This window comes from Lichenostomus cassidix, chromosome W (assembly GCF_008360975.1).
Source record: "Lichenostomus cassidix isolate B80296 chromosome W, HeHo_3.0, whole genome shotgun sequence".
NCBI classification, from domain to species: Eukaryota; Metazoa; Chordata; class Aves; order Passeriformes; family Meliphagidae; genus Lichenostomus; species Lichenostomus cassidix.
Genome location: NC_139510.1, coordinates 20,618,549 through 20,642,121, shown reverse-complemented (window position 1 = coordinate 20,642,121; position 23,573 = coordinate 20,618,549). Strand labels below are relative to the sequence as shown.

General features: G+C 46.7%; 1 protein-coding gene and 1 long non-coding RNA gene across 2 annotated transcripts in view; both read left to right on the top strand.

The window, feature by feature from the left end:
- LOC146425649 (uncharacterized) overlaps positions 1-23,573 on the top strand; it is a 563,016-nt gene that overhangs the window by 65,795 nt on the left and 473,648 nt on the right. The gene's annotated exons all lie outside the window — the stretch shown is intronic.
- On the top strand, positions 6,186-7,036 carry LOC146425658 (endogenous retrovirus group V member 1 Env polyprotein-like). The gene has a single exon (XM_085041500.1). The coding sequence runs from the start codon at positions 6,186-6,188 to the stop codon at positions 6,996-6,998; it is 813 nt and encodes a 270-aa protein (XP_084897626.1). The 3' UTR covers positions 6,999-7,036.

Below are 23,573 nucleotides of genomic sequence, written 5' to 3'. Positions count from 1 at the left end.
ATATATATATGTTTGTTTTAGCTATGAATAGCTTTTCATGTTTTGTGTAGTAAAATTTGTCTAGTTCTTTGTTCCGTTCTCACCTGTGTCTAATAAACCATAATCTATTTTACATTAGACATAAATCGGCTGTCTTTATAAGAACTTACGAGTGAGACTGGGTTTTGGGGTGCTGGTCACTCTGAATAGGTTTGGTCACTAGTTGTCATAGGCCTAGGCAACTGGTAAAATCCATATACCCTCTGTTTCCACTCGTGACATTTTTGGCGTCACGGACAGGATAGATGGCTAACGATTTGAGAACCGAGAGTAAGGAACTTACACAATATTTACGGAGGCACAATATTCACATTGATACTGATGACCCCTGGCCCACAGAAAACTGGTTTCAGTGGGGAAACATAAAGGAAAAATTAGATGAAAAACGGGGTTCATTAAAAGATACCAAAGGAAAGGGCATTATTTGTCATGTACTCGCCCTATGTTTAAACTCTGCTTGGAGATGGAGAGAACAAATAATAAAAGAAAATGAAAAATTGATGAATGAAATACAAAGATTAAAATTGGCACAATTATCCCTGCAAGGCCAATATAACCAGGCAAAACAGGGGCTGAAAGAATCTAAAAAACATGCAAAAATGGTGGAGGAAAAATTTGAATTAACATTTTTGCATATTTCCAAATCTATGGATGTCAGAAAAATTAAAAAATTAATAACATCTCCTGAAAATTGGGATGGTGACATCTGGGAAAGCTCTGATGAAAATTATAATGACACCTTTCACTTAGAGTCAGATGAAAACACGGAACTTCCACCGTCTGAGGAGGAAGAAATTCCAGAATTTAAAATGAAACCCATAATAAAAACTGAGATATCTCAGGGCCCGCAAAGGCGAGGCCAGCAAACTACCACCAAAACAACCCCGTATGATGCCTTACAAATGGCAAACATTAAAGAAAAATATTCAAGAAAGGCGGGGGAAAGTGAAACAGAATATTTATGGAGAGTTTGCCTCACAGGAGGAGATAATGTATTATTAGACGGCTCAGAGAGTTATGGGTTCTGGGGTCCAGGAGTATTTTTACACCTTGGACCACAACCTCCTGACGAGCCACACTCCATCACTAGCAGAGTGGCTTACTGGGCAGGAGGAACAAACCAGATGGACAGAGGGGAACCAACTGTACTCCCTATTCATACTCCAGACGAGGTTACAGTTGCAATTGCTAAAGCTGCTTGTATCCAAGCGATTCATGAAAGAGGGGGCAGAAACATCCCAATCTCTGCGGAGGTAGATCCTGAAAGGATGCACCCCTTAATACGGGGAGCCCCATCAGACATAAAAAATCACTTGGTACAAAAACGAGATGAAATCAAAAACAATATAACATTCAACAGACAAAACCCACACGCACCGCAGAGACCTATACCTACATGGGCAGATCTCTCACACCATGTAACCTCCCATGCAAAAGAAAGTGGGTGGAATTTAGAGTCAGTAATCGAACCCAAAAGAATTCCTGAACGGCGGGTGAAAGTGGTAAAACATAACCCCTCCGAGAAAAGGAATTATTATCAATCAGACTCTAATAAAGAAAAAAGAAACGAGTTATGGAGAAAAGCCCTCTCCCTGGGTATTCCAAAAGATTTAATCAGAGGGAAGCCAAATAGCTCCATTGCAAGCTTGATCCAATTCACAGAACAGATGAAATCACCACCACTTAGCAATTCAAACATCACACAAGAAGCAGAAACTGCACCTACACCCAACCCATTTGCACCTCAAAAAAACTGACAAGCGCTGGACCGTCAGGGCAGCCGAGCCAGCGCTCAGACATACCTAAAGAATCTAGCCCACATGTGTATTTGCCCGTAGGGCCCAAGAGGCAGCCTCTGAAATTCCTTATTGATACTGGAGCCCAAATCTCTTTAATCTCTCTAGCAGACGCTGAAAAACTAAACTTAAGTTTTAAAAAGAGAAAACAGATACTTTTAACTGGTTTTAATGGAGACAGTACCACAGCTCACTTAGCAAAAATCCGGTTGTGGTTACCTGGAGAAAAAAGAATGACAGCCCATATTTTTGCTATTGCTGATCATGAAGAGAGCATTTTAGGATATGATATCCTTCAAGGAAAAAGTGGCAATTACAAGACGGTACTATCTGGTCTTTTGGTTCTGCAGAAACCTCACGCAGTAACCTTTTTGGAAAAAATAGAAAAATAAAACTTCTAAAAATGGCTCCAATATTACCTGTGTCTGCTGTAACTAATGTCAAACAATATCCCATACCTCTAGCAGCCAAAAAGGGAATAGATGCGGTAATCACAAACTTAGAACAAAGAAATATCATATATAGAACACATTCTCCTTTTAATTCCCCTGTCTGGCCAGTAAAAAGCCAGATGGGAACTGGAGATTAACTGTTGATTATCGAAGGTTAAATTCTAATACGGGACCCCTAGCCGCAGCTGTTCCCAACATTGCAAACTTAACTTCCACACTGCAGGCTTCTGCTCACGAGTGGATGGCTGTTCTAGATATAAAAGACATGTTTTTCATGGTACCAATCCGTGAGGAAGACAAACCTAAGTTTGCATTCACGTGGGATGGAGTACAATATACGTTCAACCGACTGCCTCAAGGTTATAAACACTCCCCCACTATAGCACACAATGCTTTAGCTGAGCTACTCCAACAAGTACACATACCAGAAGGAGTGCAAATGTATCAATATATTGATGATGTATTGGTGGGTGGTAAGGAAGAAACAGCAGTAAGGGTTGCTGCAGAAAACATATGGAATAAATTGAGTGAAGAGGGAATAGAAGTACCTATAACCAAATGTCAGGGACTTTCTAAAGAAGTAAAGTTTTTAGGAGTCTGGTGGGTTTCAGGCAGAGCTGTAATTCCGGAGGAAACTATTACAAAATTAGACTCCATACCTACTCCCACAACAAAAAAGGAACTGCAGCAGATAATGGGTACCTTGGGGTACTGGAGAAAGCATGTTCCTGGGTTTTCCATAATAGCAAGACCCTTATATACACTAATGAGAAAAAATCAAGCATGGGAATGGGATGATGTTCACCAACAGGCTCTGCAAACATTAATAGAAGAATTAAAAACCTACCAATCCCTTGGTCCAGTTCATCCCAGCGATCCTATTGTGGTTGAGTGGGGTTTTGCTGAACATGGAACTTACTGTAATTTATTTCAAAAGGGACCTGAAGGACCCAAACGTCCACTGGGATTCAGCTCAACATCATTTAAAGACACTGAAAAAAGATATTCCAACTGGGAAAAAGGACTTTTATCTCTTACTAGAGCTCTGAAGCAAGTAGAGAGATTTCAGCAGCTGCAGCCTGTTAAAATTCAAGGACCTTTCAGCTTGCTAAGTAGTGTAACAAAAGGCTCTGCTCCGCCTGAGGGCATTGCACAAAGACCCACAGTACACAAATAGTTTGCATACCTCACAGGTATCACAGACCAAATGATTATCACTGAAGGACCGATAAAACATACGAAATTACAGATAGACATTCCCCCAGACACTCTGTCTCTGCAACAGCGGTTCAAAAGCAGCCCAATAACCGACGCTCCTGCGTTTTCCCCAGATTCTGAAGTAAAAGGTGTATGGTTTACTGACGCCTCAGCTAAACGAATTGATGGAATATGGAAGTACAGAGCAGTAGCTCTGAATGTTGAAACGGGAGAGGAAGTGATAGAAGAAGGTTTAGGAAGTGCACAAGTAGGAGAATTGAAAGCAGTGTTACTGGCAGTAAAGAGAAAGGCAGAGAAAGTGTATGTGGATTCTTACGCCATCTGGGCTGGAGCCACACAATGGTTGTGTCAGTGGGAAGCGTTGAATTGGCAGGTAAATGGAAAGACAGTTTGGCAAAAGAAGGATTGGGAGTGGTTGTTAACAGAAGCTCAGAATCGAAAAATCCAAATAGGCTGGGTTAAAGCACATTCAAATGACCATACATTGCAATCGTTTTGGAACAACAAAGTAGATAATCTAACAAAAATAAAAAAGATAAAAAGTGATGAATTAGAGGACTCACAACACTGGTACAGATTAGCAGAATTTTTACATTGTAAATTAGATCACACGGGTGAAAGTGCTCTCTTTTTTGCAGCACAAAGTAGAGTATGGCCCATAACCAAACAGATGTGCAAAAATATCCTCACACAGTGTCCACAATGTCAGCTGAGACTCAAACAAAATCACCCAGATCAAGCACCACCCTTACACATCAAAGATAATAAGGCACTGTGGTCAACCTGGCAAATAGATTATATTGGACCTTTAAAACCATCTAATGGTTATAAGTACATATTAACAGGAGTTGAAGTTGTATCTGGACTAATAAAGGCCACAAAAACCAGACAAGCTAACACAGAAGCCACTATCTCAGGACTTAGTGAGTGGTTTTCTAGCCTTCCTGCTCCAGACTCCATACAGAGTGATAACGGATCACACTTTACCAGTGCAGCAGTACAAGATTGGGCCAGGAAGGAAGGTATCAAGTGGATTTTTCACACACCTTATTATCCACAGGCAAACGGAATGGTGGAAGGGGCCAATGGTTTACTGAAACGCTACCTTAAACCACAGAATTCTAACTGGGACAAACGGTTATCTTATGCTCTTTATCAGTTAAATAATAGATATGGAGTGATGGGTAGTCCAATCTCACGAGCTTTCTTAAGCCCTGTGTCTTTTCAGACAACTCCACATAAAAAGACTGAAACTTTTCAAAATAATCTAACAGTGGGCCAACAAGTTATGGTAAAATTACCCCAAATTGGGATTGTACCAATGATGCTGACAAGTGCTCGAAGGCCCATGGCTTGGGTAGCTACTGATTCTAATGGGCACCAGCATAGAATCAGCTCTCGATGGGTATTTCCCACATTTTAAAACTGTAACAAAGCTGATTTCGCTAAGGGCAAGACCCCATTTGGCCACTGAAAACTCATAAAACCGTCCCTACACTGCCCCCATGTGACAGCAGTGAAAATAGCGACCTATTTCCAACTACAGGCCAACAGAGGGAATGACAACTCTCAAAGAAAATGTTAATCACTATTTAAATTCTGTTGTTTTAGTTTCTCTAATAACCTTAAATATTTAAGAATATCCCCACCAGATCAAAGGCTAAGCGTGTACTCCGGACGTGAGAAGAAAAGGAGAAAGAACTGCTTGCTACACGGCTGTGAAAATTTCAAAAAGTCCTGGACTCTTAAAGACAAACAACACCCATTCCACATAAACGGAAAACCGCATGGGACTGCACACCAACCAGTAAATGTGTTGTAATCAAAATGTTAATGATAATGTTGCTTATGTTTTTATGCCTGCAAGTGACTGTTTTTAGCAATGCTAAATGGCACACCAGCCACCCTGATAAAACTTTGCAATTAGTCATTGTGAAAGGGAAACCAGAGAAAAATATTAATACTTCCATGGCTCACTCTAACCTAACACAAATAGAACAAATGCTATCTGACCCATGGAAAAGAAACACTCATCTCAAATTAGTACAAGCTGTAACTCTGATAGCCAATCGAAGTGATTGTTGGATCTGTTCTCAATTTCCTACTCACTCAGATGAAGGTACTCGAATGATGGGAATTCCCACACCAGGTATATTTTCCAATGGTATCCCTCCTGCCAAAATAATGCTCTTTTTGGGGGGAACCGCAAGTCACACCATTATAGACCAACAAATCCTAACAATAGACATTGTAACTGTGGGAACTTCCTGTATTCACAGATGTCTAGAGGGACCAGGAGTAACTTCACACCTGTTGGAAAACATGGTTTTCCAGCAAAATTCATGCTAACCGAGCAGAGCTGAGCAAGGCTTCAGTGTTCCCAGGCCTCAGTAAAATTCCGACAAGCTGCAGTGGTTGTTTGCCTGAGAATGTTTTGTGGGAAGAATGCCATGAGAAAGATTAGGAGTCAAGAGTGTTATGAGAAAAGAATAAGGGAGTTAACAGGAAGATCCCTGAATGTGTGAGAACAGCTGCAGGTGTGTGTGTATCTATAATTAGAAATATCTGTAACAGTATATAAGTCTCTCGTTTGGTGAAATAAAATTGGAGCTTACTTTATATCTCATATTGAGAGTGCTGTGAGTTTTCCCTCGCGCCGCATCTCGTTACACACCAAAGAATGAAATTACCTGAATGTAACCGTGGTGTCAAAGTAGGAATTTATCCCGAGTGCCATTCATATCTGGACGTAACTAAAAAAGGCATTTTAACCACGCAATGGTGGCCTATTCCAGACAGCATGGGATACTATTGGCTTTGTGGAAACCAAGCTAGAAAAGCTCTATCCCCTATGTGGGAAGGAATATGCACCATCGGTACAGTTGTCCCAGAAATAGACATTATTGACAAATCAGAATTTCCCCGAGGACACCTAAGATCCTTTATTATGAGACACAAACGGAATTTAAATCCTTTGGTTGAGAGGCCTACTGGATTTCATAAATTTATAAGAGGGTTCTTACCATGGATAGGAATACCTGAATTAGAAAAGGCAATAGTAAATATATCTGGAGTTATTGAACAAATAGAAAACTGGACAAATGATGCAATCAGTGCCTTACAACAAGAAGTCACCAGCCTCTCAAAAGTGGTTAAGCAGAACCGAATGGCTTTAGACTTGATATTAGCCTCCAAAGGTGGAGTATGCACAGTCATCAACACTAGCTGCTGTGTATATGTAGATCAAACCCTCAGAATACAAACTGATCTAGAGGAAATTAGGAAAAACACTAAAATTTTACACGAAATCCAGAAAGATCAAGGACCAGATTTATTTGATTGGATAACTTCATGGATCCCAAATTTAAGTGCAATCATGAAGAAACTAATTGGTGTAATAATTGTAGTTGTAACATTAATGATTAGAATCTGGATCATACTTCAAATTTGCAAAATTGGAATCAACAAAATAAGTAAATCCAATAATAATTGACGTCTCTAAAAAAGAAGAAATCCCAAATTTTGCTTTGTTCACTCAGTGCTATTGAAGTACTAAATGATTTGGCACATCTAAGTGATGTTTATGTATATACTTTATAATTTTTCCACATGTATTACTTTATGTCTTTACCTTGATTGTCACAGTAGGAAAAGGAGATTGTATCCTAAATATAACCTAATCAATTTATAATCAAACCTAGTATATATATATATATTTCTGTATCTACCTCTCTATGTGTATTTGTTTACATGATTATAGAATTGTCTAACATTTTATATACTAACACTAAACTCCACTGGGAAAAGAAGACTGAACTGGAAAGCACAAAAAGAGTGAAAGGCTCACCAACCATACACTGGACTAATTCAGCTGCTACAACTAAGAAGCTACCTTCACAGACTCTTTGTTCCTGATTTTCCCAAAATCTCAAGACTCAAGGGGTGGAAAACAACCTACCCTACATGGACTAATACTTGTTAAATTGCCTCCAAATACTATGGACATTCTGAAGTTAATGTCATATTTACTAATCCCTTAGTTGTTACTACTAATGTTTCTTTTATATGTATATTTTGCTACATAATCTACTACATGAGCCCATAAACTGAAGCAACAGCAAATGCTTCCTATTAACATAGTCAAATTTCCATTAGAGAATAATACAATTTTGGAAACACAATGTATACCAAAAATTCAACAATAATACATAAATTAAAAAGGCGTGGGTGCGTTTTATAGCATGAAGGCAAGAGACACCTGCACTGTCACTTCATGATACAAGAGTTGTGTCTTTGGGTCACAGGGGTGGATCGTGGCAGGACAGACACCCCCCCCCCTTCTCTCTCTCCCTGATTGCTGGCCGAGATCGATGGCTCAGATTAAGTCAATGGCTTAATCCTGACTATCAATGCTGGTGTCTGGAACTCAGAGGGAGACACTGAGAGAATGTGAGTAATTTTCAAGTGACCGCAAAATACACACTCTTTTCCCTATAAAACACCACGCAAAACTCAGTAAAATCAGAAGCTTTTCTACATGGATATTGGAGCGTGGAGAAAAGTCTCTCCCCTAAGCTTGGACGCAGGCTTTGCGGTTACTTCCCATGGGATTGAGAGCGGATCTGGTGCATCCCCAGCTCCAAAGAATTGGATTTGGTAAGAAGCATTCAGTTTCCTGAATTGTATTCTTCTTTGCTAGCTACAATAATATTAATAGGTACCTTTTTCATTTTTAGCGCTGTATTGTTTTAATCTCCCTATTTTGGGCACATATATATATATATATGTTTGTTTTAGCTATGAATAGCTTTTCATGTTTTGTGTAGTAAAATTTGTCTAGTTCTTTGTTCCGTTCTCACCTGTGTCTAATAAACCATAATCTATTTTACATTAGACATAAATCGGCTGTCTTTATAAGAACTTACGAGTGAGACTGGGTTTTGGGGTGCTGGTCACTCTGAATAGGTTTGGTCACTAGTTGTCATAGGCCTAGGCAACTGGTAAAATCCATATACCCTCTGTTTCCACTCGTGACAGAGACAAAGTGTGTTCTTGGGCAAGGCAGGGGAAGGGAAGAGTGGGCTGTTGGAACACGGACTCTCGTCCTCGGACACCGGGAAGAGAGGCTGCTCCTTGCTTCTGTCTGGGACCAGAGGAAATTCAACTGTGTCCTGTTTTCTTCTCCTGGCTGCGTGAGCTTTGATTCAACCTTTTTCCTACTGGGAAGTGCACATTTCCCTGGGGCTGCATTCCCTCACAGTAGCTGCCGGGAGAGTCCGGCTGCCTCTGCCACCTGCCCCCGCCCTCTGTCGCACGAGACCGCAGCGTCTGCTGTGACTGCAGAAATCCTTGCTACCTCGCTAGCTAGCTGGGAGAGAGCCAGTGGCTGCCCCGCTGCCCTGCTTTTTTGCTGCTCCAAGCTGCTTTGCTGCCCTGCCTGCTCTTCAGCCTGCCCGCCATTACCAGCTGCCTGAGGCTGACCTGACCCTGCGCCACAGCGCCACCTGCAGCCGGCTGGGAGCTCAACAGCGCCACCTGCAGCCGCTTGGGAGTCATCACACCTGCCCTGCTCAGCCGGGAGCTCCACAGTGCCACCTGCTGTTTTTTTCCGACCGTAATTACACCGCACGGGAAAGTAATCTGCTCTTGGTTTCTGGTTCTATTTATGGTTGTTATTATTGTTATTGCTTGTTTATAGATACTAGTAAAGAACTGTTATTCCTTTTCCCATATCTTTGCCTGAAAAGCCTTGATTTCCAAATTAAATAATTCGGAGGGAGGGGAAATCACATTCTCTGTCCTAAGGGAGGGTTCAACCTCTCTCAGCAGACACCTGTCTTTCAAACCGAGACACCCCCCCCATGAAATGGAACTATGCAGGCACAAGGATATGGAAATTACTTTTGAACTCATTATAATATGAAGCGGGGATAGGTTATGCATATGTATAAGCAGATTGAGAAACTCTATGAATGTATAACATGTAACCACATATATACTGAGCTATATGGGACTGATAGCACGCGTGTCTTTGGAGGGCTACCTCCCATGTGCCCGGTGCTGTAATAAAGATACCGGCTTTACAACTTAAAATTATATAGGTTGTGAAGTCTTGCCTCTTTTCCCGTGAATCAGTACCGCCGACTGCGCTGCCCCTGGGGGTGGGGCCGGGCGGTTAAGTACAGGTCCCGCTGGCCACGCTGCCACCAGGGATGGAGCCTGGCGGCTGGGGACACAGCCTGCCGTTGACCATCCCGCAGGTGGTGGAGCAGGCTGGGGGCGGATTCCCTGTCACTCTCGCAGGCGGCAGCTCGCGGTGTAGTCTCCATGACAACACCGGTTGCTGCGGAATGGGCTCAGGAGATGACGTCGCAACCTGTGACAGCGGAGCAAGTGGAGCTGGTGGGGCTGGGGCTGCCCAGCCAGCCTGGGCGCGCAGCACTCACCCTGCCAGCTCTCAAATGACAGATTCAACAGAAACCGACAGTAGTGCTAGTTCAGATAACTCTTCCGAAGAAGATCAGGAAACAGCAACAAGATGAAAAAGGGGTAAAACAGCAAAAAAGGCCATGAGAGAACGTAGCCCCATAGCTAAGAGGATGGGAGCTAGAAAGAAGGAAGAGCCAATTTTACAAGCCCCCCTGAGACAGGCTGTTGGAAACCAGGGATCCATATGTATAAAGGTCCCATACTCTCTTGTAGAATTAGAACAGTGGAAAACTGTTGCGGTTTGAAGGATGTTAAAGCTGACTTTACCGAGAGATTCTCTACCCAGCCCGGTTCAGTGCCTCAGTGCACCAAACCCTATGTCCCAGGGCTGGACACTGCGCTCTCACTGGCTGGGGAGCCATAAGGCTTGCTCTGGTTTGTCTGCTTCCACAACCAGCGATGATAATGGAGGCAAGGAGGGTCTATGCGTTGTGTCCATTGAAGATGTTTATTCACATGGTGCAGCAGAGGCCAACAACCTCCCAGAGGCAGAGATGCCTCATGGGCGAAGGCATCACATGCACAGGTGTGGCTAGCACAGGTTTTTCCCATGAGAAGTTTTCTTGTGTTTTGTAAATAAAGATAAAGTTTGGATGTTGTTGGAACAGTGTCCCAGAACTTGGGCAGTGCAGGCCTGGCCAATCAGGCCTGGGGAAAGGCTTCTGACTGACCAATCTGGGTGACTTTTGAGAACTCTATATATGTGATGAAATCAAAACAATAAAGGTCATTCCTTCTTGCCACTGAGAACTGATGCATTCTTTACTCTGCTAGCTGCTCAACAGCGACATCTGGTGACCACCGACGTGTACTGCGTTCAATTGCAGGTACGCGGCAGTCTTGCCCCCGGGCCCCACCCCCACCCCGCCTGCCCTGAGGCATGGCTGATTCTGATGCGGACATGGACCCCCCCATTCCTGCCGATGGGCTCTTGCGGGCTTTTTTGGAGGTCTCTGAGGATGACCCTGCGTCCGATCAGTCGCCGCGGGTCGCTCGGGCCTTGTTGGACTGGGTCGCGGGCCACGTGTCCCGGGCCGTTTGGGATGTGGCGCTGGACTGTGATTTTTGGTTTGTGGTCAGACGCGTTTTGGTCATGGAGTGGATGCGGGGTGATCGATCTACGGTCCGCTTCCATGGGGTTTGGAGAGACATTTGGGACGCGTTGGACGGGCAAGCGTTCTATGACTCGCAGCTATCGGCTTGCGCGGGCGTGGAACCCCTGCTCTCGGCCGTGGGGCGGAGTGTGCAGGACGCGCCGACCCAGACGGATTCTGACGTCCCGTCCCTGGCGGCGGATGCGGCCGTGAGGCCTCAGTTTGTTTCTCCAGCTGATCTAGCGAAGCGCACTTATGTCCACCCGACGGAGCAGCTGGCCGGGTTGCACAGGGATGGAGGATCGCGGGCCGGCTCTGACATGGCCGCCGCGCAGGTCCCCCCGCCTCTGCCGCCGCGATGTGCGCAGCCTCAGAAACCCCCCCCTCCCCTGCGGAATGGCGCCGGGCTGCCCCTCCCCCATGGGCAGCCGGGATGTGCGGCGGGGGCTGGTGGGGGGGGGGTGGGGAGTGCTGCGAAGGACCGGGAGTCCCGGCTGCTCGCTTTGGCTGCAGGCCAGCCGCTTGCGGCTGCGGAGGTTCCGATTCCGGATTTGCCGGTGGTTTCGGCCGGCGCGGGGGTTTCCGCGCGGGCGGCGGCCGGCTCGGGAGAGGCCGGCGTTTTGCCGAGCCCGCCCGGCGCGCCGGCGGCGCAGCCCCGGGCCGCGGTGGCCGCGGGTCCGGCCGGTCCCGTGGCGTCGGGGTCGTGTGAGCAGGCGCAGGCTCAGCCGCCGGCTGCGGCCGGGGCCCGGCAGTCGGGGTCACTCCCCGGGGCGGTCGTGGGGCCGGAGGGGGAGCCGCCGGCCAGCGGTGCTTCCGCCGCGGGGGCTTTGATTGGCGTTCCCGCAGGTGCGGGGCCGACCCGGCTTCCCTGCGGCTCGGCGGACGTGGCGTCCATGCCGGGCGCGATGGTTTTTCCTCCGCTTTCGTTTTTCCATGATTTGCTGGCCGAAGTGGCTGAGATTCGGCAGCGGATGGAGGTCTGTTCGTGCAGGCCCCACGGTCCGTGTGGGGCTGCCCAGGGAGTCCGTCCCCCGGGTTTCCGAGTGGGGTCTGGACTTCCTGGCGGCCCGACAGCCGGCTTGGTGCCGGCGGCAAGGGGCTGCTTTGGCCCTGGGCGGGTGCCGGTTCCCCTGTCGGGTTCTGTGGCAAGTGAGGCCCTGGCGCAGCGTGCTGGCGCTGTGCCGGCGGGCGTGGCCGGTGCGCCCGGCGGCGCGCCGGTGGCGCCGCCGTCTTCCTGCCCCTCCCCCGTCCCGGTCACCGCGCAGTTTCTTGGCGGGGACGCTGCCTCCGGTCGCTCGCCGTCCTTTGTGATGGGGAGTGCTGATTGCAAGCCCTGCTCCGACGACTCGGACGGTGATGAGGAGAGTTTTCTTCCTCCTGGGCGGAGGCTCGCGCGGGCGACGAGAAAGAAAGGGCATTGGGCTCTGTCGAACCCCTGGAGACGCCGTAACGGCATGGGGGTTTTTCGCCCGCGCGACCCCCTGCAGTTCTGGGAATCGGTGAAGCAGGGTGCACTGGAGGCAGGGGACTGGGAACTTCTAGAGAAGATTGGATTGCCCAAACAGAAGGAGGGGTGCGAATCTGCTGTGGCAGGTTCGGATTGTGATGGCTTCCCTCAGGGGGACGCTCAGGCTTTTCCAGTGTATGTGCCTGGCCCAGATGCTATGGACACAAGGAACAGCCATTCCACCATCGCCTGGCGCATGACAAATGACCTGGCGACCAAGGTCGCGACATTCGGGGTGTCTTCTCCGGCAGTGATGCAAGTTCTTAGAATGATAAATAGTGATTTGCTTGCTCCATTTGATATTATGTATCTGGCTCAGGTGCTGTTTCACCCCGTACAATACAGTGCCTTTGAGGACAATTGGAAAGCACTGGTCGAGGATCAGCTGCGGAAAAATGTGTCTTTGCCTGCCGAGGACCCTAGGCGCATGGTTGGGGTTGATGTCCTCATGGGTAAGGGACCTTTCTCCAACCCCAACGTTCAAGCTGCCTGGGATCCTCGGATCCTGGAGCAAGCCCAACAGCTCGGTATGGGAGCCATTTTGAAAACAATTGAGATGGTTGCCCCACAAACACGGTATACACAGATACGGCAGGGGCAATCTGAACTTTACATGTCATTTCTTGAGAAGCTGGCAGCAGCCTTGGAAAAGCAGGTTGACGATCCGTCCACGAGACAGATCTTGATGAAACACTTAGCAAGGGACAATGCCAATGACGAATGTAGAAGGATCATCAATGCCCTACCAGGGGATCCTTCTGTGCAGGACATGATGCGAGCTTGTGCCAGGGTGCAGTCCGAAAATCAGGGAAAAGTCGCCTTGGCTGCATTTTTGTCCTCAGATCAGGGACCCGCTGATCAGGATAAAAAACAGCCCAAATCTGGAAACAAACGGAAATGGGTCAAATCTAAACAGAAAGATAATTCCGGGAAGAAGGGAAATTCAGGGACCGAGACTCCTCAGTGCAAGAGGTGTGGTAGGCCAGGTCACACTTCAGACTACTGCAGGTCACAGTACCATGTAGATGGTCGACCCCTGTTGGGAAACGTGATGAGGGGTGCAAAAAGGGGGATTTGCCCCCCATCACAACAGTTCCCCCAGAACAAGGTGATGGCCCAGGCTTACCCGGTCAATGTGGAGGAGGCACCAAAGGCTCAGCCCGAGTCAACGCCTACACCGCAGCAACAGTCATCTTAGAATCTGACGATGCCCACAGGGTTCCCTTGGAGGTGGATGGTTCCCTGGATCAGGGAACCAGTGCACTGCTCATGGCAGGGCCTGAGGCCACTAGCCAAGGAATCCTGGTTCTTCCAGAGTTCATAGATGCTGGTTTCAAGGGCCAAATTCATGCTACGGTTTCCACTCCTGATCCTCCTGTCACCATTCCTGCTCACACTTGTCTTGCTCACTTGTTGCCTTGTGAGTCTCCTGTTCCCAGGGTAGACCAGCAAGTTGGCGGAGGTGACGGCACTGAACTGCCAGGACTTCCGCAGGTCTACTGGGCTGCATCTATCTCCAATGAGTCACCACAGATGACATGTACCCTCATCATGCCAAAAGCACGTCCACATCGAGTTCGAGTCCGAGGTTTGATCGATACAGGTGCTGATGCAACGATCCTTTCCGCCGCTTCGTGGCCTCCTACGTGGCCTTTATGCCCAGTGGGACTGAATATCGCGGGGTTGGGGGGAACAACGCAGAGTCGATTGAGTAAGCGACCTGTGTTGGGGAAGGATCCAGAGGGACACACGGCCTCCATTCGGCCTTATGTCACTCCAGCTCCAGTGAACCTCTGGGGACGGGACGTGTTGGCAGCTTGGGGGGTGCGGATCACGACAAATTTTTGATAGGGGTCACTGTGTGCAAGGGCGCACCGTATTCCACGCTGTCTTTACGATGGCTGACAAAAACACCAATATGGGAACCACAGTGGCCCTTGCCGAAAGACAAATTAGTCGCCCTTTGTCAGCTGGTTCAGGAGCAACTGAAACAGGGACACATAGAACCTTCTACCAGTCCCTGGAACACCCCAGTTTTTGTGATTAAGAAAAAATCGGGGAAATGGAGACTGTTGCAAGATCTCCGGAAAGTCAATGCAGTGATGGAAAGTATGGGGAGTTTACAGCCTGGCATGCCTTCACCCACGATGATTCCCACTGAGTGGGAAATTTTGATCGTTGATTTGAAGGATTGCTTTTTACAATCCCTTTGCACCCCAATGACAGACCAAAGTTTGCCTTTACTGTGCCTGCAATTAACAATGCGGAGCCTGTAAAGCAGTTTCAATGGAAAGTGTTACCTCAGGGCATGAAAAATAGCCTGACTATCTGTCAATGGTATGTCGCGCAGGCCTTATCCGGACTTCGTGAGCAGTTTCCTGAGGCACTCTGCTACCATTATATGGATGATATCCTGGTGGCAGCAGCCACCCAGGATGAGTTGCGGAGGTTACAGCCTCGACTGCTCGATGCCTTGCATTCCTATGGGTTGCAAGTTGCTCCGGAAAAGGTTCAACAACAGCCTCCTTGGAAATATTTGGGAGTCAAAATTTTGGATTGAACCATACAGCATCAAGAGGTGCAGTTCTCAGACACTATTAAGACTTTGAATGATGCCCAAAAATTGCTAGGCATCATCAACTGGTTACGCCCATATTTGGGACTGACCAATGCACAACTTTCCCCACTTTTTAATATTTTAAAGGGGGACTCTGACCTAAACTCACCTCGACAATTGACTCCCGAGGCGCGACGAGTGCTGAACGAAGTGCAGCAAGCTGTTTCCGCTCATCAGGTTTATCGAGTGGATCCCTCTACTGATATCACCGTTTTCATTACTGCTCTAGACCTCCAACCTACGGGTATCATTGGCCAGTGGAACAAACAATGGGATGATCCTTTGCACATCCTGGAATGGGTCTTTTTGCCCCATCAGCCAAAAAAGACAGCACCCACATTGTTCGAATTGATAGCCTGCCTGATAATTAAATGCCGATATCGGTGTTTACAATTGATGGCGGCTGATCCCACAACGATTGTTGTCCCAGTACCACGGGACAATTTCGAATGGAGTCTTGCTAATAGCGCTCCTTTGCAAAGTGCACTGCAAAATTTCTCAGGGCAGATTGCTTATCATCTGCCCAGTCACAAATTGCTGCAGTTGGCGAATTCGGTCAATCTCATGTTGCGGCCAAAGAACAGCCGGGTGCCGGTCCATGGACCCACCGTCTTTACGGATGGTTCTGGGAGAACAGGAAAGGCCATTGTTACCTGGAAGGAAGGATCTGAGTGGCAGGTGCTGAAAGGCCACGAGACAGGCTCTGCTCAACTGGTTGAATTGAAGGCAGTTGCCATGGCTTTTCAGCGGTTCTCTCAGGTGCCTTTGTATTTGGTCACCGACTCTGCTTATGTAGCACACATAACCAAACGTTTGGATTGTTCACTTCTAAAAGAGGTCAATAACGGGACTCTGTTTTCGCTATTGTGAACCCTGTGGAAGGCGATTCAGGCTTGAGTGCATCCATATTATATTCTGCACATTCGAAGCCACACTAATTTACCAGGCTTTTTAACAGAAGGCAATGCCAGGGCTGACATGTTAGCCAACCCTGCATGGGTGGCACCTCAGCCTGACAAAATTGCACAAGCCAAGGCATCGCACAATTTCTTTCATCAGAGTGCACATACCCTGCAGAAGCAGTTTCAATTGACGCCAACTGAGGCTCGTGACATTGTCAGTGCTTGTGCTGACTGCCACGGACTCGCTGCTCCTCTGCCATCGGGGGTGAACCCCAGAGGTCTAAAGGCCTTGCAGCTGTGGCAGACGGATGTGACACACATTCCAGAATTTGGCCGAGTCAAGTATGTGCATGTGTCTATTGACACTTTCTCCTCAGCTATGTGGGCGACTGCCCATACTGGAGAAAAAAGTCGCGATGCCATTGCCCATTGGAAATTAGCCTTCTCAGTCCTGGGGGTGCCAGCCACTGTGAAAACCGACAATGGTCCTGCCTATGCCTCGCAGAAGACGCGGCAGTTTTTGCACCTATGGGGTGTAGACCATACGTTCGGTATTCCGCATTCTCCTACTGGCCAAGCCATTGTGGAACGCGCTCACAGTACTCTGAAGCGTGTCTTGGAAAGGCAAAAAGGGGGAATGCATGGGGAAACACCACAGAGTCGATTGGAGAAAGCTTTGTACACAATCAATCATTTTACGGTGCCACCAAACTCGAATAATCCTGTGATTTTGAACCACTTTCTCTCATTGCAGTCATCAGGCGAGTTGCGTTTGCCCTGGGCGAAGGTATGGGTACGGAACCTACTTACTAACACCTGGGAAGGCCCTCATGAGCTTATTGCTTGGGGTCGAGGGTATGCTTGCGTCTCCACAGATACTGGGGTACGATGGCTGCCTGCAAAATGCGTCCGCCCTGACCTGCGGCTCCCGAGACAGAACCAGCAACCTCAAAATAACAACCAGAATGCTGAACACCAACCGAGTGATCCTTCTGATGATGACCAAGAAGCCGGTCCATCCACAAGCAGAGACTGAAACTCATTCATGGAGTCAGAAAGCAAGGACTTTGAATGCATGTTTTGTTGAATTACAGATTTATATGTAGATTTAGTTTTATATATACTTTATCTAGGGTATTGCATGGGGCCTCTTTGACCATCTTAATCAGCATCTGGTTCGGGTTCTGTTCGGTGGCTGGCCACCTCCGGACAGACCCCTTGAGTTTCAACCAGGCTCTGTTTGGTAACTGGCCATTATCAAACAGATCCTTCATGCTGATCCACTGGGGCTCACAAGCAATGCCTTCTGTTCTTAAACAAAAAGGGGGAGCTGTGGCTAGCACAGGTTTTTCCCATGAGAAGTTTTCTTGTGTTTTGTAAATAAAGATAAAGTTTGGATGTTATTGGAACAGTGTCCCAGAACTTGGGCAGTGCAGGCCTGGCCAATCAGGCCTGGGGGAAGGCTTCTGACTGACCAATCTGGGTGACTTTTGAGAACTCTATATATGTGATGAAATCAAAACAATAAAGGTCATTCCTTCTTGCCACTGAGAACTGGTGCCTTCATTACTCTGCTAGCTGCTCAACAGCGACACACAGGCATATGTGGTGCATAGACAGCCACATGCATAGACACATGTGCTGCATAGACAACAAGATGGTAGAGGGTGAGGGGGTTTTATAGGGAAACAGAGGGGGCGGGGACAGCACATTGGCCCAGTGACCTCTGGGCACAGGGGCAGTACATGGGTGGAGTTAGGAGTACAGGAACCAATAGGGAAAACTTGAGGGCATGGCCAGGACCACGTGGGGTGGGGAAGGCAGGACAATGAGAAAGGGTAAACACATTAAGAAGGAATGGGTGGGGAACCTGAAGCTATTATCACAACAGAAAACCACTGTTGGGAAGTATAAAGTAAATCCAGAAAGAGTCGCTAACTTAGTGCAGAGGGCAATTTCCACACAAAACCCTGACTGGAGTGACTTGAGAGCAATGATGGAAACACTGCTCCATCCTGTTGAAAGAGAGGTGGTTGATAAGGCTATTAAAGCTTCTGTAGATGCGCAGATAGCAAGTGGAATGCTTCAGGGCACCACTGCCGAAATCTTCCCAATGGAAGATCCACACTGGAACCCAAATGTTCTGGACCACATGGCTAAGCTACAATGATTCCAGAATCTCATAGTATATGGGTTAAGACATGGTGTCCCAAAGGCTTTAAATTTGTCAAAGTTGTATGAGATAAGACAAGATCTCGATGAATCCCCCACTAAATTCCTAAATAGGCTAAGTGAAGCTGCAATCAAATACACGAACCTAGATCCTGATTCAAGTGATGGAATAGCACATCTATGTCTCCTATTTGTGGGCAAAGCTACCAGTGATGTGATAAATGAGTGGATAGTGAATGTTGGCTTTCGCATATATGAATTTAGCATTTATAAGTGATAAGGTACTGTGTAAAGTAGCACTTAGATAAAATATAGTTAAGTAGAAACAAAGTTAGAGTGAATTATTAGCTATGTAATAGTTGGAATATGCTAGAAATGTGGTAAGAAATACATGGTAATAGATGTCTTTTAAACTGACAAGCCACAAAGCCAGAGATCAAGACGCCCTGAAGGAAGAAAAAGAAACAGACCTCATGCATCCCAGGACATCTGTGATTTACAGTCACACCTCCCCGAGAAGAGTGCCAGCCATAAAATTGAATTAGGAGTATAGAAGACTTCAGCCTTCAACCCTGAAACAAACCAGAAGACCAAGATGTCGCCGGCCTGGCAGAGAGGGGCAAAGAGTGAAGAAGGAGGGATGATTGGAGTGTAAATAGTTTTTTGGACTTAATGAATATGTAACAGTTACAGAAAGTACTTAAGCGCGCATTAAAATGAATAAGGTGCGGGACTGAGAATAAGGCAAACCAGCCACTCCCGCCCGGCCGTAAGTCTTTGTTCTCCTAATAAATATTCAATATTATATTCCTAAAAATGCCAGCGTGTGAATTTGTTTATATCAGTGATATAAGGAGAAAACTGCAGAAGCTAGATGGGGAACATGACCTGAGCAGGTTGTTAAATGTAGCTTGGAAAGTATATCAATATAGAGGTCCTAGTGGCAAAGTTAGACAACCCAGTAAGAAAAGTAGCCAGGAGAAATCATCCAAGAGCACCTCTCCTTCTCCAGACAAAGATCAATGTGCCTTTTGTAAAGAAAAGGGACATTGGAAAAACGACTGTCCCAAGTTGAAGAAGAAATCCTCAGTCCCCCAACTAGCTGTGGAACCGGGATCAGGATCAGATTCGGGATCGGGATCAGATTTGGAATGAAGGGGACCGAAGGCCTCTCCCCCAGCAGAGCCTTTGGTTATAGCTGTCCCGGATTGGAGACAAACTTCTCTAGGTGGAGAGCGCTCCAAACAAATGCCTCCCCCGAAAGCCAAGGGCTTTGGTACCTCCTCCCACCACCCCCCCTCACAACAGAATTTCCTAAATGAAAGTGAAAAAAAACCCCTATTTATTTAACAAAACACACAGAGTGCCCTGCAAGGCACAGGGGAAGGGGAAAACAGGGGAAAAGGAGTTATTAAACAAGAGTTAACAGGTGGTAAGCTTTAGTGTCCTTATCTCAGGCATAGTTTCCCCTCTCTGGGGCCCCCCGGGGGCTGGGCGGAGTTGCTCCAGTAGCTCCCTGGAGGATTCTCATCTGCCGTCCTCCAGGGCTCCTTGGGTTTTTCTTGGCAAGAAAGCGAATCAGAGAAAAGGGTCCAAAAAGGAAGATGATGAAAAGGCACCCCCAGGGAAAAACTCACAGCATCGACAGTAGCCGCCAGCCAGTCCCAGGAGTGTCTTTTCCTCCACCTCACTTCCCCCGCAGAGAGGCTTGGGGAAGGATTTTAAACAACCTGCTCTCCTTCCATCGGCTGAATGCAGTTAAAGCTGCAGGACCACATTTTCTGAGCATACGAACAACGATATGGGAGTACACAGGATTACCCTCACCCCAGGACATTCCACCTCTTATTCTATATCGTTTGCTTAAAGCCCACTCTAACAAGTTTTAACTCTAAACACACACACACACACACACATTTATAAATATATACATATATACACATAATTGTGTACAAATAGTGTCAGTGTCTCCCAACATTACAAGTGGCCCTCACCCAAAATTAAATCTCCCTGAGGGACACATCGCGTTTCTCCATCTTCCTGCATTACCCACCAAGTACACCCTGGACCCTGAGCAAAGACATAGCTAAGCTGGGGAAAGATGGCATTGAATTTTTAGTAGATTCTGGGACAGAGTATTCTGTGATAAATACTTTGGAAGGGAAATTAAGTCAAGATACTGTAAATGTTATTGGAGCTACGGGGGTAAGTGAAACACGGCCTTTCTTCAAACCTTTAAAATTCAAACTGGCAAAGCACTGGGTAACTCAACAATTTCTTAATATGCCTAACTCCCCTAAACCATTGCTCGGGAGGGATTTACTGGAGAAATTGGAGGCCAAATTAAATTTAGAAAAGGACGGAGCGTACAAGTCATAATTCCTGAGTATAAATTTGTTGAAGTTGCTGCGCTTTTTATACAGGAGAAGTGTGGTGAAATCCCCATTGAAATTGAGGATGCTGTCAATCCAATAGTGTGGGCTAGTGATGTTCCAGGAAGATCCAAACGAGCGAACCCAGTGAGTATCACACTTAAACCAGGAGCAACACAGATGAGACAAAACCAATACCCTTTAAAATTAGAAAGCCATAAGGGACTAGCACCTATAATTGAAAAGTTCCTAAAATTTCGGTTGTTGGTGGAATGTGAATCCAAGTACAACACGCCCATCCTGCTGGTAAAGAAGGCTGATGGCAAAAGTTATAAATTAGTGCAGGATTTAAGGGCAATTAACAAAATCACAGAAGACATACACTCAGTTGTATCGAACCCCTACACTCTTTTAACCACACTGGTGAATGAACTAGGGTGGTTCACTGTTTTAGATCTCAAGAATGCCTTTTTCTGCATTTCTGTGCACAAAAATAGCCAGGAACTCTTTGCCTTTGAGTGAGAAAATTCTGAAACAGGAAGAAAGACCCAGCTTACCTGGACAGTCCTACCCCAGAGATTCAAGAACAGCCCAACTATATTCGGCCACCAGCTGTCAAAGGAACTAGAGGACTGGAGAAAACAAGAGCCAGGAGGAGAAGTTCTTCAATATGTTGATGACATCTTAATTGCAGCCAAAATACTAGATGACTGCATCCAGCTCACTGTAAGTCTTTTGAACTTTCTGGGTTTAGGCAGATATCGAGTCTCAAAAGAAAAGGCGCAGGCTGCCAAGGAAACAGTAGTTTACTTGGGGCTGGAAATTTTCCGTAGCCATCAACAACTCAGTAAAGAATGAAAGGAAGCCATATGCCACCTTCCATAGCCCGACACTGTGAGAGAGATGCAAACTTTTCTCAGAATGGTAGGTTGGTGTCGTCTCTGGGTTGCGAACTATGGATTACTGGTAAAACCTCTCTATGGAGCCCTTAAGGCAGCTGAAAAGGGAACCATTGTATGGACAGAAAGTACAAGGGCTGCATTCAAACAGCTGAAACATTCCTTAATGTCAGCCCCAGCTTTGGGGCTGCCAGACTTAAATAAACCTTTTGAACTTTTTACATATGAGTGACTGAATGTTGCTCTGAGGGTACTGGCACAGCACCTTGGAAACCAACGAAGAGCTGTGGCCTATTTTTAAAAACAGCTAGGCAATGTTAGTCAAGGGTGGCCTGGGTGTTTGAAAGCTGTGGCAGCCACTGTCCTCCTAATAAAGGAGGCTCGTAAACTCACCCTTGGGCAACTCATCATTTTATATATACCCCACGCAGTGATATCTGTACTGGAACAAAAGGGGGAACACTGGCTATCCTGTAGCAGAATGCTTAACTACCAATCTGTATTGGAGCAAGATGATGTTACCCTGAAAACAACCTCTGTTGTTAACCCTGATATGTTTCTGTCCCCCACCTTGATTGATGGATGATGTGCCTGAGCATGACTGTAGACAATCGAGGAGGTCTGAGACCTGAGAGATACCCCACTAGGAAATCCAGATTGGGAACTATTCACGGATGGTAGCAGCTTCATTAAAATGGGTAAGAGGATGACAGGCTATGCAGTAACCACCATAGATAAAGTAATTGAGGCAAAAGCCTTGCCTTCAGATGTGTCATCACAGAAAGCCTGCGGCAGCGCAGTCTCGCAATTCATGGATGACCACCCCACGCCGCACAGAGGGGGGCTGCCCGGGGCCGAAACACGCCGGGGGCGCATGTGGCTGCGGCAAGCAGTGGAGCTGCGGGGGACGTGAGTCGCTGTAGAGGTGTGGCGATGAAAGAAGTGTAGGTTCGAAGTCTGTGGTTCCAAGGGATTTATTAGGGTTCCACGGGAACAGGGTGAGGGGGGAGGAGGAGGAGCGGGAAGCGGGGGATGGTGAGGTAAAAGGGAACAGAGGCTACGAACACTGGAGCAAAGCTCTGCAGGAGCTTAAAAGGGAAGGGAAAAGGGGAGTGGTTAGCTCCGAGGAGCCAAACAGGGAAAGCCAGAGGGGAAGAGATAAGGAGGGGAAAAGGGTTATACCAATAAGTTTACAGCAGGGGAGGGTACAGACTCCGGCTAGGGAGAGATTTTCTGGAACATAAACCATATACAGAAATCCTACTAGCACACTGCAACAAAAGCTGAGTTGATTGCTCTTACGAGGGCCCTAGACCTCAGCAAAGGAAAGAAAGTAAATATATGGACTGATTCGAAATATGCATTTAGTGTTGTCTGTGCCCATGGAGCCATCTGGAAAGAACGAGGACTGCTGAATGCTCAAGGTAATGCAATCAAACATGCTGAGCAGATCCTTGCCCTCTTGGAAAGTATCAAGAAACCTACAGAAGTAGCTATCATACATTGTAGGGGCCACCAGAAAGGGAAAACCACTCCAGAATGAGGAAATCATTTTGCTGATGAGACAGCAAGAACGATTGCAGAAGGAGGCATTCTTGTGGTAATACCACAAAAAGAGATTGATCTGTCAGGGGTCACCCCAAAGTATGATCAGGCAGTTCACAAGCTAATTAAGTTCCTCAAGGCTGAGATCACAGAAAGTGGATGGGCTGTTACACCAGTGAACCAGGTGGTAGTCCCTCCCCTGATCCTCTGGGAGATAGCTCAAAGAGAGCGTGAAAGCACGCATTTTGGGGTTGAAAACCTTTAAAAACATCTGAAAAAGGTAGTAATAGGAAAGGGAATGGCTAACATTGCACAATCAGTCGTAAGCAAATGTGAAATCTGCTGTAAGAACAACCCTGATACAAGGAAAAGAGTGGTTTGTATTAGGCGTAACAAAAGCAGGGGATCTTCCTGGAGATTACTGGCAGGTAGATTTTGCAGGGATACCACGCAAAGAGGGATACAAATACA